Source organism: Pestalotiopsis fici (genome assembly GCF_000516985.1).
Source record: "Pestalotiopsis fici W106-1 unplaced genomic scaffold PFICI_Scf_13, whole genome shotgun sequence".
Lineage (NCBI taxonomy): Eukaryota > Fungi > Ascomycota > Sordariomycetes > Amphisphaeriales > Sporocadaceae > Pestalotiopsis > Pestalotiopsis fici.
In genome coordinates, this window is record NW_006917103.1 from 416,505 (window position 1) to 436,706 (window position 20,202).

The 20,202-nt window shown below is 47.9% G+C and overlaps 2 protein-coding genes across 2 annotated transcripts; one reads left to right on the forward strand and one right to left on the reverse strand.

Annotated features, from left to right (window-relative positions):
- Positions 1 to 6,968: 6,968 nt before the first annotated feature.
- On the reverse strand, positions 6,969 to 7,859 carry PFICI_14538 (uncharacterized protein; the record flags this gene model as incomplete). Its single annotated transcript, XM_007843119.1, has 1 exon — positions 6,969 to 7,859. The coding sequence occupies one exon, from the start codon at positions 7,857 to 7,859 to the stop codon at positions 6,969 to 6,971; it is 891 nt and encodes a 296-aa protein (XP_007841310.1).
- A 5,938-nt stretch (positions 7,860 to 13,797) lies between these two features.
- On the forward strand, positions 13,798 to 15,885 carry PFICI_14539 (uncharacterized protein; the record flags this gene model as incomplete). Its single annotated transcript, XM_007843120.1, has 1 exon — positions 13,798 to 15,885. The coding sequence occupies one exon, from the start codon at positions 13,798 to 13,800 to the stop codon at positions 15,883 to 15,885; it is 2,088 nt and encodes a 695-aa protein (XP_007841311.1).
- Positions 15,886 to 20,202: the final 4,317 nt, after the last annotated feature.

Sequence of the window (20,202 nt, forward strand, 5' to 3'; positions counted from 1 at the left end):
ATGCACTCTTGCTACAAAGGCACCAAGGTCTCCAAAAGGTCTACAAACCTTTGCTCATGCGGCAGATGATTGCAGGGGTATGTCAAGCTCATTCTTCAGGCAGACCTAGATCTCAGAGGGATTCACTCGACGATTGCCCGTCATTGGTTGTATTCATCAAGAGATTTCATCCTGAATTCACTGTACATCTGTGCAGTCCAGAGACTTTTGAGGGTACAGACGACAATCAAAAGTGGCGAGAGGGCTGTGAATTTCTAGTGTCTCAGTTGCTTCAATATTTCCCTGCTTCGCACGAGGTGGTAAAGTATCTGCTTGACAATGGATGGACAGTTCCAACTGCCTAGGTAAGTATTGGAGAGCGAAGGTTCTGTTGGACAGGTTCCCACAGCCAGGTAAGTCAGCACCAACCTTTGAGAATACTAGAGAAGCGTTGGTGACTCATAAGGAGCATCTCGTCAAGAATGAATAACATTGATACGTGTTGAATAAGTTGTACAGTGCATAATCCAAAGAAGAATGGCATAATGAATTTTCTTTTAGTAACTGGCCAAGTAAATACAGCCGTCAAGTGTTCAAAGACACAATGTACAAGTCTTCTTAATGTTAGGCCGCAGACTGAGGCTGCTGTTCCTCATGAGTACCTAATTTGGTCGTACTTTCCTGGCCGCCTGCTACCTCAACGCCTCTCGGTGACTTGATTTGACGCCACGATCTGACATTGGCGAAGAAGCAGACTGGTCCGCGCCCTCTTGGTCCGGGTCAGGCACGTAGTCGCTCTGCTCGGCCTTGAGACTGATGGGGTCGCCGAGCATGCTCGGGTTCGCGTACGAGCCGTAGAGCGCCGGGTAGCAGTTGGTCTTGAAGCTCTGCTTTCCTTTATCACTACCATATCATTCTTCTTCGGTAGCAACACAGGTCAGTCTGCGCCTCCCATATTTGTCCGTGACAATTATTTCCCAACGCCCTCAGTCAACTTGGAGCTGTCGAGGGCCTTCGCCTCATCCGCCGATAAGCGCTCCTGGTTCTCAGGCTACTAACGAATGTCTTGTTTGGATTGCAGTCGCATCGGTAAATGCAGGACGATGAGCAAATGCGCAATGTACCGAGCTCCGATTTTAAACAGCAAAGCTAAGTGGTTCCTCTTTTGCAGAAGTTGAATATTTCGCATTTTGTGGTGCGCCCAGGTGTTCATGATACTCCTCATTGACGGAGCGAACCTCGCTAAAGGTCGAGCCTTGCGTCAATGCCGCGTGATTTTGGCTGTGACCCTCTGAAACAATGCTTCTGAAGCCTGTTGTAGGAGGACGTGGCATTTTCGAGTAATTGTCGGACAGGTGTTCGGATTCTCGAGAGACTTTTCGTTCGCTTTCATGGGAGGAAGACGAGCCGCTGCTTCTAGAACGGCGTGTCTTGACGAAACTGGTAACAGACGTCCAAGAGTACATGGTTATAACTTTGAGAGCAACGGTCGAGACAGGGACACAAGAACAAATTACGCCTATGTTAAGCTCGACAGCACTGTAGAAAGGAACTTGGTTAGATCTGGTCAAGGATATGTGATCAGGAGTTGGATGACTGTACCCGAGTATAAACTCAATGGTTCCATACCAAGAGTAGTCTAAAGACGAATACAAGTAGAATCTAAAGTATGAGTTTGCTATGCAGCAGCTCGTCGCTCTAAAAACCAGGGTTAGTCATGTATAACTTCAGATATGAGGGAGTGAGCAACGAACAGGAGTCCTAGTAGAAAAATGCAGGATACACCGATTTTCTGCCGTAAAGAGAGCTGAAGACGCCAGACCAATACTATAGGTATGCTCAAGACGAATATATCCGTGAGAATACTGAAAATGCCTCGCGTGCTAGACAGGGTCAGAAGAGGTTTATTGCAGCTACTGGTAGCTTGCATTTCCAAGAACTTGGCAGTATCGGTGGGCCAATTTGTTGGGTTGCAAAGTATACAAGTAGCAATGACGTTGGCCAAGTAGAAAGCCAGTATTATTCCACCACTGACCCAGAGTATCACCCGAATTTTCTGCAGCGGCTGGAATAGGCGCTGGTACAATACCAAAAGTGAAATCTTGGTCAGCATAGCGCCAACTGAATATAGATTGGCCACAAGCAGGTCATGCTGAGAAGCGTGGCATTGTCAGTAAAGGTAAACCTCAATCATCAAGTTTCCAACGAGAGAGACGAGTTTCTCGTACCTTGAGATAATCATTGTTGATTGCCGTAATCGGAATATTCCACTGATGAGGTCCTTGTGCACTTCCAGCGACTGCAGAGAGATGGCGTTAGAAATCTTGTGGCTAAATGAGGATGCGTTCAAAACCCACTTGCGATGCCGCAATATGAAGTAACGGCTGCCTTGAAACCAAGTCAGTATGCAAACAGTAAATCAAGTGGGATACTACGAACCGCTGCAAGTATGCAAACGTCTGCGCAAAGGGAGTTTCTGTTTAGTTGACTTTCTCCAAAGAATCGTATTGATTGTAAACTCACAGTCGTCTGGACCTATAGGACGAGTGACGAAAGTACGGGTATAGAGACGCAAAGCCACAGCCAAAATCATGGGGGCAAGCGTCACACTGATGACGATTCTACCCACTGGATTTGCTAGTGAATAAGGGTCTACGAAGTTGGACACCTCCCCGGGGGGAGGTGCCATTGATGGTATGGTTGAGAGAAGTGAGGGATCAAGACTGGAGAGGTCCATCTTGTAGAGTTTGAGACAATGTATGAAGCACAAGAGTCTTTGTGAAATAGAATAAAGGTATCAAGACTGGGTTGTCAGTGTAGATAGTCTTGTTTGTTGGCGAACAGACTTGAAAAGTTTGATGCACAGTATCACGATCTCATCAGCCACGTGAAACACGTACTAGTGACGGATAGAGGATTAAGAGGAAAACACATTGGTGGTAACTAGCAAGGCTAACGTGTTGTTAAATGGAGGCCCGTATCCTCTGATCAATGGCAAATTACCTTGTATGGTAGCGAAATGGGTGGGTTGCAATCATGAATGCTGTTGGAAGGAATTCATCGGGCCCGAAAAATGTGTAGTCGCACAAGGTGGACATGGGCACACTGTCGAATGGGCTTGTCGTTCTTCCAGGCGACGTTGCCGTGGGAAGGCCGACATATGCACATCATCCAGCTTCTATTGGCCGCTGATGTCCAGAGCATGTCAGCACTCGCACCAATACAGCGAATTGTGTTACCACCCACAAAGGCTCGGTACTTAGGTTCGTGAGTACCAAAGACACCTTGCAATTTCTGCAAAGCTCAGCCTTGGTAGGACCATGTACATGCTTGTTTTTCATGGATGGTTTTTTTTGTAAGGGGCAGAAAATACTACATGGGCCATCCAACCTATCGAGGGATGCGCTATGCTGAAAGTTGTATCGTGTACCCAACGAATGCACTGTGGCTGTCAGAGTGTTTGCTAATAAACTACGACACCACAAAACGAGGGGAAATTTGGAGATAATTTCAGTGCCTACGTACCTAGGTACTCAGGTATGCTAATAGTACAAAATTATCTGGCGGGCCCTATTTTCCGTATCTATACGCCTGAAGAATCCTTACAGTAGCCCTTGTATAATCAAGAAGAAGAAGAAGAGGTGCTTCATTTCTCTGTCAGTGGGTCCCTAGGTACATTACCCAGCCCCGTACAGAGTACTTGGGATCTCACCGAGCCTGCTGCTTTCTTCTAGTGTAAACCGGAATGGAACTTTGCATGTAGGCAGACGGCAAAGTGCAGATCGGGAATCGCCAAAAAGGATTTCCCGCCAGGCGCTGCCGCATTTGAGCACACCAGCCGTGCTCGAAATTGTACTGACTGAAGAGCAAACCAAAAGTGCCGATGATTTATCTGCCTCTTGGACAGATGACGCCCAAGGCACATCCCGCTGCCCACCACCACACCATAAACTAGTAGGGAATCCAACAGCCCGACAATCCGTCCAATGAGAATCTCAGAGTCGGTTTCTTCATGTGCAGGGTTACTAGGTGATCCACTCCACCCTCCATCTACCGGCTACTTATACTAGGCATGGGGAAGCGCTCCCGCAATGAAATTCCTTCCAGAGACCCCCAATTCTTGCGATGATCTCTGCTTGCTTCTTTCCAAGCCTCGTCGCTCCCAGCTGCCGGCCGACTAAAAATGACAAACGGCTGGTCCCTCCCTGGGTGTTTGGTACCGGCCGACTGTAATGGCGCCTGTCGCATAATTGCAGTTGCCAAGATGCAAAACGTCTGCCGCCTGCGTATGCTAATTGCAGCAGTGGCTGAGATATGACTCTGACATGATCGACGCCTTCAGGCCCTGCACATAAGGCAACCTCTAAAAACATGCTCTGATTCGTCGTTCTTTTGATCGTAAAGCTTGGTGATCGTAAAACTTTGAAAGATATACCAGAAAATGCTGGGGTCTAGATTGATTTTCGACCTGCCCATAATGCCACATCCCTGCTATTTGGGCATCTTGGCATTTATGATGAATTGTGATTCAGAGCGCGACTGTGGTAGTTCCGTACCAGCCTCAATACCTTGGTTTTCTCATCTTCTAACCCACTCAAATTTGATCTTTTGCGAGATGCACAAAATTATTGGAGAGCCGCCCCTCATGTTACTTGATTTCCGCCCGCTCAAACGTCCTCTTCTTGTTGTCGCCAACCATGAGATCGCAGAGCAAATATCAAAGGCTTCTAAAGAATTCCCCAACAGTGTTCCAAAGATTGACATGAGATATCTGGAACATTTAACAGGACCAACATCCATACTTACGACGAACGGCGAGGAATGGAAGCGCGGAGAAGGAAATTCAAATATGGCTTCTCGAAGCAATATGTTTCATCCTTCCTGCCGTGCTTTGCGGAAAAAATCAATGGATTTTGCCAATCGTCTCGATAACATTGCGGAAACTTGGAACGAAGTCTCTCTACTACCCCTGACGAGCAATCTAACCCTGGATATCCTGGGTTCTGCCAAGTGCTGCACTCGCCTGGCTCTTCTATGAACTGTCGCGCATCCTGCGGGCTCTCAATGCTATACGTGATGAGCTTGATAGCCTCCTCGGTCCCAATACAGATCCAGAAACTATATGTTTTCGACTGCTCATGCCTGATGGCGCAGACCTCATCTATTGAATGACATATATTACTGCTGCGATCAGGGAGGCGTTGGGTTTGCACACTGCAGGATCGATAGCGAGGTATTCCATGCCAGGAAATGGTCTCACCGTGTATATACCGGCAGGCGAAGAGTTCTGCCTGGATGGTATTATGATCTACCATTGCAGAACAATCATTCATCGGGATTCTGCCACATATGGCGAAATCGCCAACACTTTCATGCCCGAGCGATGGCTGCAAGTCCCAAAGGTCGAAGGAGAGGCTGGAGGTCACATTGATATGTCCGATATCCCAGTAAGTGCCTGGAGGCCATTCGAGCGAGGCGCCCGGACTTGTCTTGGGCAGGAATTTGCTCATATTGAGCTTTGTGCCGTTGTTGCTTGCGTTGCTCGCAGGTATGACTTTACTGAAATGGGACTTGGCCGCTCGGTCAGCCCATCTTGGAATCCTGTGGCCAGTACAGGGTTAAGTCTCAGATGTACGATGTGAGTCGGCTCTTTGGTTTCCAGCGCAGCCTGATTGCCAGGCGGCTAAGAAGGGAATATTAACGTATCCTACCAGAAGCGACGGATCACTGCAAACCCTGCAGATGGAATGATGGTAAAGGTTCAGCTCGCATGCAGGCCAGCCGTGTGAAAATGGCAGTCTCCTATGTATCTTATTCGGTAAGGCTTGGTACACCTAGCTTGAGTTATGCCTACGATATACTATATTACTGCCCATCAATTCGGTTCCACTGCCCAGCTGCTTCTGCATGGATTTTTTGGTAGGCGATGATCCACTGAAAGTCTGGCAGCTCGCTGCACTACGGTAACGTTGAAAAGAGATTGGGAGACTGTTCGAGACAAGGGTTGATTGTGGCAGGATGATACGTCCACCAGTCGCAATTGCACTACCTATGTATGTACGCTCGTAGGTATCCGGTACCTAGTCTGTAGTGTGCAGTATGCTGTGAGAGACTTTTGACCCCTGGTAGGTAGCAGATAGGGTAATGTACGATTACCTAGTAGGGATGCATACATGTACCTAATGCAGTGCTACATAGTACAGCCCTTGGCCCCCAAACCCCGACGCACTTTGTCCCGTGCTTTGAATCAGGGCACTGTTAATGGAAGTACGAATATCAAGTCCAAGAATAGGTATGCAAGAGGCGAATAGGGACACTACTGGCCGCATGATGATGATGCACTGCACGTGGGGGCCAGTTTTATATTGATACAAAGGACTGTCGATCGCCAACCATCACACAGCCCGAGTAAAGGGGGAGAGAGAGCCGCGAGTGCCATTGCATGGCCATCTCATGTAAACGGGATTTCAATGGTTGAGGAGCCGAGATGGAAGTCCAATGATGAAGGAATAGCTGACAACTATGCGGCCCGGCCCTAGCAATTGCCGCAAGCTTGGCCCCTAATCATGGAGCCGGCCCCCAGCCCTAGCGAAATAGAGTAGTACACTTGTAATTTGAAGATAGCGTGCATTTGCATCACAACATCTGCCAGGCACCGATCAAAACATTATGATTCCTAGGTAAATGGACTCAATACAATCACAGGCATAGCCATAGACGACCTAGTTATGTTGGATAAAGACAGTGGAGGCAATGAATTGCAACAACACCAACGCGCAGCGAGGTACGCAGTAGAACTGGGCTGAGCTAGGAGTGCGGGGTATCGGCGTGTTTCTCGCCAGTTGAAGATGATCAGCAAGGATACCAGTAGCTTGACCCAATCGTGTTGCCTTTTCAAGAAGAATGATAAACCATGCAAAAGCTTTGAACACACACACATACACACGGGCGTGAAGAAGGATTGGACACTGCATTTGACGAGATACTCGCTACAGAGGCTTACGGCCTACTGCAACCACGAGTTTGCCCTGGTGGACCACAACCCCCTGCTCCGTCTCCCTGACAGCCTTTTCAAACAGATCAGTCCAGGTCTCTCGAGTCAATGGCGCCTGTGGCTCCTTTGCCTGGGGCGGAAAGTATATCGCGAGTTCCGCCCACATCATCAGGTAATCTTCAGTGAAGCCCATCAGGTCCTGCTTCCTGCTTATGGTTGAATGTTCCCGTACATCTTCAAACCCATGCTCCTCAAGGTGTCGGCCGAGGACATCCACCCAATCATTCTTGTGTCCGACTGCCTCTCCCAACGTTCTGATTGTCTTGACAATGGTGTCGCAGGCCTCTGTAGATATCCCCTCGGAAGGAGCCTGCACCAACATGCGGTCCGCTCGGCACTCCTCCCACTGGAGGAACCCGCCGGGTTTCAAGAGGCTCAGGGCGTTTGACAGCACAGGCCCGACCTCGGAATTCTTGATGATGCTCACAAATGCTCGAATATGAACAATGTCAAAGACGCCAATCAAGTCCTCGGGGAGTGGGCTCGCAAGGATATCCAGTTTTTTGAACGACACGGATTTAGGCAAGATGGTTGGATTGGGGAATAAAACCGGGTTGACATCAAATCCTTCCAACTGTGCTGTGATACCTGCCCTTTCAAGGTGAGAGTGCAGTTCAGTGAGCCAGACGCCATTGCCGCAAGCAAGATCGGCGACTCGTAGCTTTTGAGAATTGGAAATCTGGCTCTCCACGCCCTTCTCTAACAGGGGTCCAATGGTGCCTTGAAACAGATAATGCTGCAAGCGCAAACGAGCCGAAGTTCTAAAATTTCTTGCCGGTGCAATCCAGTGGTCGATTGTTGAATAGTCTTCAGGGTTAGGAGGCATGGTGGGCAATATATGTGTGCTGCGAGGGGTTGAGTACTGGCTGACTAGAGAGATACCGAATCAAGAGATGCGGATGAAAACGTAAAGAAATCATATGTCAGTGTCCAGCCGTAATTTATATCAGATCAAATAAAAGTGACACCAACGAGGAAGATACATATGGCGAATGAGGAGAGACTGATATGCGGGGAGACTCAAGTGCTGCTGTGTAAGGAAATTGGTTGGAGCCAAAAGTACCACCCATGTAGCACAGGCAGCAGGTTTATACTGAGACACCTGTGCTTGGTACATGGTATGGCTGCAGCGATATCATGCAGCCAGCCTCATCTTGTCAGCCAACTCTATTCCTAGTGCATCGCTACATGTTACCAACAAGTGTAGGAGCCAAGTGCGCTGGTGATGACAAATAACAAGGCCCAATATCAGCTGCTCGATGGCCCCAATCATCATTGAGCGTTTCAAGGCCCACACAGCGAGGACAGTCGCTGATTGCGGTAATGTACTATCAATCATAATATAAAGCGTTGTTTGTTTGTTTTTCCCTTGACAGGGTTTGGGGAGAGCGATGCAATGCAATGCCGTAGTGATACTCAGGTCTCGGTAGACACGACTTGGAAATGCAGAAGCCAGGGTGCCTAGGTAGTAATGTAAATAGGCTGCTGCAGCCTTGCCAATCATGTTGACCAACAAGCAATTGATGTTGGTGATGTGATTGCGAGCGCACGTCTCGGGTGGACGGGGACGGATCGGCAAGTGCATTGAGAGTACATAGTAAGAAATGGGGCATTGTATCTAGGTACATGTACCTTTTCAGGCACCTCGATGTCACGGTTCTAGATTATGGTAATGGAAGTATGTCTATTTGCACGCTTTATTAGTGGGCGGGTTTGATGCAGCGTTAACAACGATTTCATTACTCGTGCCACGCCTGGGTTTTAGTGGAGAGGGTCCTAAACTCACAGGTACACAGTTGGGCGGGGCCGGAGTATGCATCAAGGCTCAAGCGCTAGCTATACCTGCATTTTTGATATGGTGGCTACTATAAATAACCCTGGCACTGTCACATTTCGTTACTGCGTCCTGTCCCATTCTGTTATGTTCACAACCCTTGCAAATTTCTCGGGATATGTTTAAGCCAATACGTTCTACAACAACCATTGGTAGTGCCGTCGAAATTGACTCAAGTCATCGGGGAGATTCTGGCTGGGGTTTATCTACCGTGGGGTCCGTAACCTTTGCCCCTCGATCAAGGCAGTAGGACTCTATTTCATTGACATCATCGAGTAGCTGTCTCACTGGGAAAAGCAACGTTGCCACCATCTTTGCGTGGACCGTTGTTGAAACCAAGTCATCCTATTCTTGACGAGCAGATTGGGCTGGTAGGAGGCGCGTCAATCTCCTCGAGCGACCGTCGCGAAACTTCAAGGATAGAAGTATACAATCACCGTGGTGGTGAAATTCATGCATCCGACTAGTATTCCAGTCGCGTACCCGAGTCTTCTCGCCATGAACAGTATCGCAAAGTGCTCCAGCCAAAGGCGGTAACGCTGCAACCTTTGACGTGAATCCCTTCTGGTCAGGTCTCCGTGCCATGAAACCAGCACGGAACAATGTTGAACATGGTGAATAACTACTCTAATACAAAGGTAAGCAAGGCGAAAAAAAACATGCAAAGAAGGACGACGTAAATATCGACTTAGGACTCGACGTACCAGGTATATACATATACACACAAAACAAACAGCAGCTGTCCCGAGCCGTTCAGACAATACTTGGTCGATGCCGACTCCGTCCTTAGAAGTCTTGATGAAGCGGCGACAGGAAAGACCGTGCCGCCTTGGGTGATGAAGGACATGAGGGGAGGGGGAGGGGAGGGGAGGGGAATCAAGTCTATCTACTGCGACCCAATATAATCCCACTGTCTCAACGATGGTGTCAAGCTCAAGGAGGTGGATCGTTTTGCAATTATGCTTCAATTGTTCATGAGGGACAGGTGCCTGCCTCCTGAACCATAATAGAATCGACTGTAGGCGAATCTGGCTTCTATGCGGGAGTCCTGATGCTTCCCATCCGTGGCGCTTGATGCGTCTACTCAAGGCGCCCTTGGTCCATTTTTATCCAACGTGTTGACCTGGCTTTCGCGACGATCGTCTTCTGCCATGACCGCTACGATTATGAGTCTCTTATGGAAAAGAACCGAGTCTTCTCAATATCCTGGGAGTTCAGGCTTTATCGCCTTGAAACTTCTGCAAAGCGCTTGTCCCTGGTCGTTTGAAAAGTCGAGGCTGTTGGCTCCGTTCCACACCGCTGCCCCTTACGAAGGAGTCGATACGACAAGGCATGCAACTGCTTCCACTCAGGGGCTTCATACCCGATTTACTGTCCTTGTTTTGAATGACGACTTTCGCAAGAGCTTGGACGGTGACAAGTAGTGGCAGCAAGGGTGCGAGTTTCTGCTATCTCGAGTACTTGCTAAGGCCATGTCCTTGTACAATTGACTTTGGACGACTTACAACAGTCTTTGAAGCTGTCATATATCTCCTCGGAAGCGGTTTCATGATCTCGATTGACATAGTCATGACACAGATTTGATGTTGATGAACGCTGACTCCGTTCCTATAGCCGCCCAGTCGTAGCTCCCGAAAATCGGCAGCCCTCATGTAACAGGGACCGGCCAAAGAAGAACGAACGTCAATTCAAATTTATAGAGCTTTTATTTTCCCAGGCGCAACGCATACATGAATCAGGACGTTTGGCCATTGAGAATCATTAGGTGGCCAGGCGCATTTGCTAATGTTCATATGGATGGAATCCATGACCCATCGTAAGAGGTAAGAGTATTGCTGAAAGAAATGAGTAGACATACCTCTTGGCGATTAAATTTATGTAGATAAACAACGAAAGTTTTAGATAAAGGAAGTATAGAATTCTTAAGACCTCATGGTTTAGAAGTAGGACAAAATGAAAGTACCAAAAATAGAGACACAAGGTACCCGGAAGTAGCTTCCGTGGAATCTATTCACAGAGTCTTTTCATCATGCCAGCAATCAGCCAATGTTATCGAAAGTAGAAAAAGAAAAAGAAAAAGGCAAAGAAAGAAAAGGCTGCGGTGTCACTACGCACAGGTATCACGACCGATGGGGATCATTGGACGGGTTTTCCTTTACAACACTCGTGTACCCCTGAAAAAGCTTTCCTTACTTGAATACGCTGTGATCTTTTGGAAAATCAGCTCAAGATCGACGCCTCGGTCGTCGCCGCTATCCGCGAAAGACGCAAGTGTCTTGCTTTCAAGTTGATTAAATTCATCCTGCAACGCGAAAACTGGTACGCATTGGTTGCGCCTTGGCGTGACAGAGAAGCGCTGACATATAGACCGAGTTGGATGAGATCGCCGGGATCAAAGTCGAGAAAATACGGCCATGCATGACATGGGAAAAGCAAGACCCGCCGTCATCAACATCCTCCTGTATCAAGTGACAAGCTCACTTGCGCCGGACACCTCCATACCTTTTGTGTATGGTAGATCGATAACGGCTCCGAGCAGTTGCCCAAACGCAAGTATGTTCCAATAAGAAGAACAATGTCCCTAGTCAGCGGTGTTTAAAGAGCTAGCCTGGCGGGAACGAACAGCTCGTGTCGTACACAAGTGGTACATGCCACAGGGTTCGAGAAAACAGTGGTTTGGGACCGGCGGCCACGGAGTTTGCAGATGACAGGGTAATGCATCTGTACGGCACAAAAATGCATGAACCCGTGCTCATCTAGGTAGAGTTATCAGAAGAAGAAGCTTGGCATATGGGTTCTGGATAAGCGTAGGTATCCATGTGTCATTGTTGGATCGCGATTCAGCATGGTGCCAGATGAGGGAACGGTACGTCGCGACACCAAAAACAAGATAGCGGCGGCGCGTTCCTTTCCATGCAGTATGTCAGACCAATAATGAATGTCAGAGAGCCAGCCTGGCGTTCAAGGACGATCCCAGTGTTGTGGGCAATCATCATTTTCTGTAGCACTCAGAAATCCGGCTGAGCGGAAGCCACCCCCGACGCGGATGATTTCACACGAAGAATGACTGGCGTTTCTTGGTAATCAACAGTGGAATTACAAGAAGACGGCTTTTTGGTTTTCTCATGTTATACAAGGCTTGCATGATATGTCGGGCTGACAAGATGCATTGGAGCCCAAAAAAGATCCAAGTCATCTAGACCTGAGCTCTCGGTTTCGATTGAATAGAAATCGTATGCCATCATCCTCGGAGATGCTATCAAAGGAAGCCACAAACATCAAAATAGCGGTAAGAAGACCGGGCAAGGTGCAGTGCAAAATGCATACATAACACTTGATTGGCAATTGACAGGTTAATGCAACCCCCCAGATTCCAAAAACGATAAAAAGACGGCGGCGACCGGTGGGGTATTTTCCTATCCTTTCCCGTCGGTTCCAGTTCGGTGACGCCCAGTCTGACAGAGAGAGAGATCCACGCAGAGCCGCATCGTGCCATTTGCTCCGTTTGGTAGGACGAGATTTGATTGTGACCCGGCTCACTACCTAGTGGATGGCACACCTCCGGTATAATGCTCGGACCTCTTGGCATGACCAGCCTGGGAGCGCGACATTTCGCCCCGTTTAAGCTTAAGTGATTGTGTCGCCCATCCGTCCCTAAGTCTATGCTCTGTGCTTTGGCAATCCTCTCACAGGTTTACGTTTGCACGGATGGAGTGCACGATGGAACAGAAGAAGATTCTGGAAACATAAAGCAAAAGTATATTGAGGGGCAAGAGCGTCGAATTGGTGCCAGTAAAGTCCCAGAAAGCGACACCGAGCAGACCGCGGTAAAGTAGACAAGTTGGCTACATTGGCCATATGCACCCGTCGATTCCTATAGGTGGCAGACAGAATAGGTACTGACGATTGTTGGAGCAGTCTTTGATTGGACAATCTACGTCCCAGGTCGTGTGTGTGCCACACATGTGCAGAAGTTGGGGCCAGAGTAATCTAATCTTTTGCCCGGTCGTGATGCTGAAGGCAGCCAAACAAGGCAACCAGAATCTGATATCTGGCGAACCAGGCAACCCACAATCCGGCAAATCGACCCTGTCAACTCATTTGGAAAACAAGCAAGTATGTGAGAGTCCAGGGAGGTGGGAAAACATGATGAACTGCAAGATAGACAATGCCGAGTTCGGCCAACTTTTCATATTTGTAGCATTGTTGATGGAACAAGGACCGTTCAGGCCGCGTCTGATTGGTACTGGATAGACTAAAAATTCAGCCCCAGACTGTAGAATATTCTATCTATCTGACGAAGGCTATCGGCTGTTGCGGACAATCGGGTTGTCGGTACCTTGGTTTCTATGCAATTCGAAAGCTTTGTCAAAGCACTGCATGAGGCAAAATCATTCAGTTCATATGAAACGTAATACAATGGCATACTTGCAGCTAGATCGACGACAATCCCTGGTTTTCGGCATTGTGAATAAGAAGGAGGGATTGGCAGCACACCATTATCATGTACCGTTCAGTCGACTGACAATTTGACTCACCAAATAATGCAGTGCAACTAGTGGACGGTCTAGGTAGGTGTGTGTGTGTGTGTGTATGCGTTGTTCACATCTACCGGGCGTCGGTGTGGCGTTCTGGTCCCCTCCTGGATGGAGGGCTGTCTTGGCGAATACTATGATATCTTCCCCGCTCTTGAGAGCCAGATTCTTTCCGATATATCGATAGCCTTCAGGCGTTTGTTCATAAGTACGAAATAATACTTTTCTGTAGCCTTCTTCATGCTGGAGAGGCCCCCTTCTAGTCAACTCCAGTACAGAAATTCCCTATGACTGTATTGATCAGCCGGTATCTGAGAACTAACAAACCTCTCTTTATTTGCCCGTGTCTGTAGTCTCAGTTACGACAATCATCGCTGGCATCTACCACAGCCGCGATGAACCAGCCCTTTATCCAACTAAACGGTGGGGATGGCGGTCGTGGTGGCCCCCCTCATCACCAAGGATCAGGACCTAGGCCAATGCAACAGCCTCAAATGCAGCACGGATTCCCTCCTCAAGGACAGGCACCTAGGCAGATGCATCAGCCTGCGATGCAGCATGGCTATCCACCTCCGCCTCCTCCCCGGGAAGCCATACCAGTTGACCTTCGGAGTAGTCGCCCAGTCATTGAAGTGACTGATATCCGAGAACAGCTCATGACCGAGTCTGACATGCGGCGCAAACTGACCCACTACAAGGCTGTTCGTTTTGAGAAGCTCGCTGGCCAAGATCTGTATGACGACGACGATGGAGAACGCGCCCAGTCCGGTTGGGACAGAGCGATCAAGACGCAAGTCCAAGGAATATCGAGAAAGGATATGCTGGACCTGATTTACCGGCTAGATATGACAACCCAGGACGTCACACAAAAGAAGGCTTCATTATCCCCAGCACTATTACGCCAGTTAGACTTTGAACTTGACAAGCTGAGCCGGGAAGACGATGATCCGCACAACTACGTCTGGACTCTTGCGCAGATTGATCAGCAACTCCAAGAGGTTGATCCGTACATTGCCGCGCAGCACGATGTGGCCACACTTCGTGTGCACAAGACATCCCGGACATCAAAGCATACTTCCAAGAGCAAAAAGAAGTCTTCAAACTCGTCAGCCCCCAGGAAGCAGCAGAAAGTATATTGGGAGAGGGTCTCGCTTACTGCCTACTTCAAACGCTCCCCACGCCAGCAAGCCAATATACGTTTTCTGTACCAGATGACCAAAAGGGCTCAGGCTACAACGCAGTTTGGCGGTCCTCAACAACCCATAGTGATGAATTCTCAGGGTATTCGTCCTGCGGCTGACGGGCCTCCCAATGGACAAATGCCAATGAGAGCGCCGCCTCATCAATTCCCAAACGGAGCTCACGGTGGCCCTCAGCAGCAGCCGCCAGTGCCACCACAACACAGGCATCCAGGGATGAGAGCAGGAACACAAGCACCCGCGAGGCCAGTTCCGGGTACCAGGGGACCGATGGCTGGGGTCGTGGCAGTTTCTGATAGCGATTCGGATTCTTCTTCTGACTCTGATGACGAATCGAGCGACTCTGAGCAGAGTCGCAGCACCATGAGGACCGACCCGCCGTCGCCTATGTTCGTCAACAAGGCTGCACGCAAGCGGGCTCAAGATCCGCGTCGAAATCCTAGTCAGCCCCGGAATTTCAGCCGGTACTATGGGGTTGAATCTCAAAATCGAAGCCGAAAAAGACAGGGGAAAACATACATTGCGGATGCTCAAAGACGAAGAAGCCCTCCGATGGCTCACCAGCCACCACCACCACCTCCTCCTCCTCCTCCAACATCAATCCTGCATCAGAGAGAGGCTTCTGACGACATTGAGAGGATTAAGCACGCATACGAAACTGGCCGTGCCGATGAGAGATATATTAGACAGTCGCCAACGCGCCCGCCAGTCATCACAACATATGCGAGCGACATAGAGCGATTGAGGAATAGCGCCTACAACGCCGGAATGGAGGATGCCAAGCGCGAAGATCGTTTCGTCGAGGAAATAGAGATCGGAGCAAGACCAAGCCGCGTGGCACGGGTCTATCAAGCCCCTCGGCCAAATGTTCGCACTGTTGACCCTCGGGTCCATGCCAGGGATGGCCTCCGAGAACAACGCCTAGGCGGCTTTCCTGATGACAACCTGCCTCGCGTGGACCGGCTATCGATGGATGACCATGGGTGGGAGTACCACGAATCACTCCCACGCAGGCCCGAAGTTTCACGCATGGGACGACCTTATGGGCACGACACCTTATATGAGTCGGATGGCGATGATGAAGACTTCATTAGTGCTCCGCGGGGTGTTGAGATCCATGTTGGCCTAGAACGGCCTTCTCTGAGGGCGAATTACAGGACCGTTGACCATCTCGGTCGGCCTCTGGTGTCAAATGCAATGGACCTTGGTCAGGACTCGCACACAAACCCTTTCCTTCCCACATTATCCCCCGAGAGAGGTCGTTCCTATGAACGTCGCCGGTGATTTTGATGGGGCGTGGCCTCTTTTGGTTATTGTTATGATTTGATCATGTGCTGGCAACTGGGGAATTTGCGGTTAGCTCTTCTCATATTCGTGTATGCTTGATCAAGCTGAGACTCAATTCTTCACGTCGGATTCTCGGAGAAAAGTTGGGCGTTGTTTATTATACTTGAACCAGAATGATTTTGTAACATGTCCCGTCAAATAGTCAAAGAACTTTTCTCAATCATGTGTAGTAGACATGACGGTATTTCTGTGATGACCCTTATGTGGCGAAGACATGGCCGATTTTGACAAAACCTTGCTTGCTCAAGCGGCATTTCACCGAGCAACGTTGACTGCCATTCCAATGGCCATATTTTGCTGTGACTTGGGCAACGGTGATATAGTCGTCCGGTCTGTCTACTTGAGCAAAACAAATAAGACACATCGTCCTTGCCTGACGGGAGCCAGATATTGCTATAATGGAGTCGAGTCATTGAAGCTTGGCCATTTCGAGCTCGTCTCCCAGCGACGGCGTCGTACAACCGCGCTCATGCATGATGTGGGAAGCAAGGAAGGGAGCGTGCGGATTCGAGTAGTAGCTGTCAAATGGCGACCAAGTGCTTGAGTGCTTGGTTTGTCTCAGTACGGAACTTTCATTTTGTTTTTGACGAAACGAGGGGAGAAACTTTATCGGTTCAATTGGCGCCAGCTGGAATGCGCACGGGCAGATGTTTGCATCGTACCTGCCTGCAAAACCTTACCGAGATTTCAAACGTCTACCAAGTTCAAAGTGTTACCTGCCGGCAGGGTACTCACTTTTTACTCTAGTAAAAGTTACTAGCTCTAGTTACTAGGGGGTTTAGTCTAGTCTAGTAAATGGTAGTTACTAGCTCTAGTAATACTATAGTAAATCCTCCTTATCTGAAAAGTGGATCTCCTGATAAGAAAAATATACCGTTCGATAGCTAATTTTTTGCTTATTAATATAGCGTTTTTAAATTATTTTTATAATTTTTAATTGATTTTTAATTAAAGAAAAACGTGTTATTTTATTTAAAAAATTAAAAAAAATTAAAAAAAATTAATGTTATATAAAAAATATATATAGAGACTTCAAATAAATATTTTTTTAAGTTAAAATTTATATATATTTATAATATAATATAATAATATAAATATATATTTTAAATTAAAGAATTATAATTATTTTAATTTTTTTATATATTTTCTAATTTTTTTTATTTTTATTTTTATTTTTTTCGAATTTTTTTTTAAAATATTTTATAATATTTTATAATTCTATTTAAAAATAACGAATAAAGCTATAATTACGTAATTACCACTATTAAAACCGCTTTTTTTCGTAGATAATTTAAACATTTTTTATTTCTTCCAAAAGTGGAAATTAGTGGGGGCTAGTAACAGACCATTTACTATAGTAATACTAATACTAGCCCTAGTCTAGTCTAGTAACTGGCACTTACTAGCTCTAGTAACAAAATTTAGAACCCTGCCTGCCGGTAGGTGCCTATATACATCAATACCTAGTAGGTATGTACGTAATGTACATACGTTCATGGGTGCATGTACTCATGGTGTGTTCATGTTGGCAAATTGGTGGGTGCCCAGTCTCAAGGGTGTCTGGTATTATTCCGGTTTATGGCCTTCAGCTCCGTGGCCCATCTTGATCGTTCATGCGTTGGCTCACCACCACCACTCGCATGTGCTTGGACAACGTCAACGTTGGATCTCGGCGGATTGGATCGAGATGTTGCAGCTATGTGTGACATGCAAAGGTTGAGTCGTTGAGAAAGCAGCCATTTATTTCCCTCTTTGTCCTTCTTGTCACGGCACAGGAAAACCCATTCGTGTAAGTAGAAAGATGGGCAGACGAGTGCAGATTTATACTTTGTATTCTGTGCAGTCCTCTAGGCTAGAACATAGGGTCCTTGGCCATATCCCCAGCAATACTCTTTGCATGGAATTGCCATGACCCTGTGTAGATCAGCTAGTCGTGTCACTTTTCAGGGCTCTTCCGTCTTCGTGTGTGATTTCGATACGGGACGGGCGAAGGCTTTTCTTTTCTTTCTTCCTCTCTTCAAGCTTTAAGCTCTGAGATACTTTTAAGCGCAACCACACTGCCGGAGCCATACATATGGCATCAGGTTCAGAGGTAGGGATGCATTGAGAGGAGGTAATACTCCGATGGACCACCCCAGGCCAGCCAGGACGTGTCGCTTGACGATGCCGACTTGCAGATCTAGCCATCCACTGGTGTCAGGGGTTTGTCCTGACGCATCGTCGGCGGTGGTGTAGTGTAGTGTGAGATGGTTGGCGTGGATCGCTGTCAATCAGAGTCAAAAACTAGAAAGGATAAACCAAGATCGTGATTTCAGTCACTAGCTCAGTCCTCAAAATCAGAGGACTGTGGCCAGTTGAGCCAGTTTGTGAAGCTGCTTGGCTTGCCTGGTTGCTAAGAGCTGAACAACGGCACTAAGGTTGAGTGGCGTCTGCGGCTCGGGCACCATGAACGTCATAGACTGTTGAATCTGGGGAAAACTGTGCTGGGTGCGGAAATTGGTACTAAATTAGAGCTGTTTGCCATGGTACTGTACTTAACAAGATAGCTGACAAGTTGGAAGTTCCTGCTTTGATGCACTTACTACTGAGCTATTGCGATGATGCAACTGATGCCCTGATACATAATGCTGAAAATGTTTATTCATATACCTACACATAATCTTTTTTCTCTTGCGCTTATGGATCCTGTCTCAGTGACAAGGACCCCTGTTACCCTATCTGGAGAGCTGAAAGCGGCCCCATGTAAATCTCATACCGATTGCCCGATTTCACTCGATTTTTTTGATAGCTGCTCCAAAGACAGCGAAGCGGAAAAAATAAAAAGGTCTGGGAGGCCACATATTACGCGTCGCATGCTGATGATCAACGGTTAAAGCTGCCGATATACCAGCCTCAAGTGCCATCAGCTTGCCAGTCATACATATAGCGTGTACCTACGTAATAATTCATCCAATGATACATGTCTATGTTGCTGCCGGCTTCGGCCTGCTTCATTCAATGGATAATTCACTTTTTAGATTGCTCATGGACTGCGATGAGTAGTATACTGCCAATCCGTGCTTGACGACTTTGGCGCTATTCCGATTTACCATCTGCTTGCTTGTTACTGCAGTGATCGGCCCGCGTAAACTCTGTGTGTTAGTCTGCTGTAGTTAGATGACCCTCGTGTAACGGCAGGACCGCTGCAGCAGTGTAATCATGTTTAATTTTTTTTTAAATGCCGAGAAGCAATACCACTTCACCAGTGATGGCTTCATGTCAGCTCACACTCCCCCTGCCTGCTATCCGTTGCATACCTTCGCTGCCCCAGCCTACACAGGTGTGAGGGAGCTTACAGGTTCTGGACTCGTGCTTCCATGGACATCGTCAGAACCAGGGATGAGTGAGCGGCACCTCGCGTCATCCCTACCTTCCCGTCTGCAGTAGGGTTTCATCTGGGAAAGAAAGAAAAGAGAATGGCGTCCATTTTCTCTGTGGTATAGTAGTCGATCGCAGACACCCTGTCTCGCCTGTGATGATTGATCTGGCCCACTACTATGTCTCCGATACCCTGGCAAGCCTGGCGATTTTCCAGCCAGAGCCCCATCCAAGCTGTCAATTTGCATGAGAACCACAATTTCTTCCAAGCCATCCAAGCCATCTGCAAATCCAACAAGCGATCGCAAGGTAAAAGGGAGAACTAAAATATCGATTAGCTAACTAGATCGAGTTGTCAGTCGTCCCTCAGACCAGACTATTGGCGTCGTGTGGCAGCTCCGAAATTGGAATGAAAAAAAAAAAAAAAAAACCAATTTGCATGTGTACATGCTCAGACGCGTGCCAATCCAACAGCTCAGCACCCGCCCGGCCGGCCGCCTATCCATCCATGCATCCATGCTCGCCATGTCTGTCCACGCACCATGGCCTTGCTTCGAGCTTGACTTGTGGCACTCGACCAGCATCTAGACCAGATCAATGCCATTCAAGTTCCCTAAATTGATCGATGGACAAAGGGGGCCCCAGCGAAACAGCGCGTAACCGCTAACGTCAAAGTCTTTCATAGGCGCCGGGTAGCCTGAGTGGTACCTTTCCTACCTACTGCTTCCACTGATCGATAGTTACCTTATTAGCTCGAGTTGAGCTTATGACGTATTGCAACAAGGTGTTTCACGTCACCACAAGCCCGTGAATCAAGCTTCAGATCCAATCTCAAAGGGAATCAGTCGATTGATTGTCTGGCTGGCTACGTCCACTACACACGTACCAGCCTTTCTT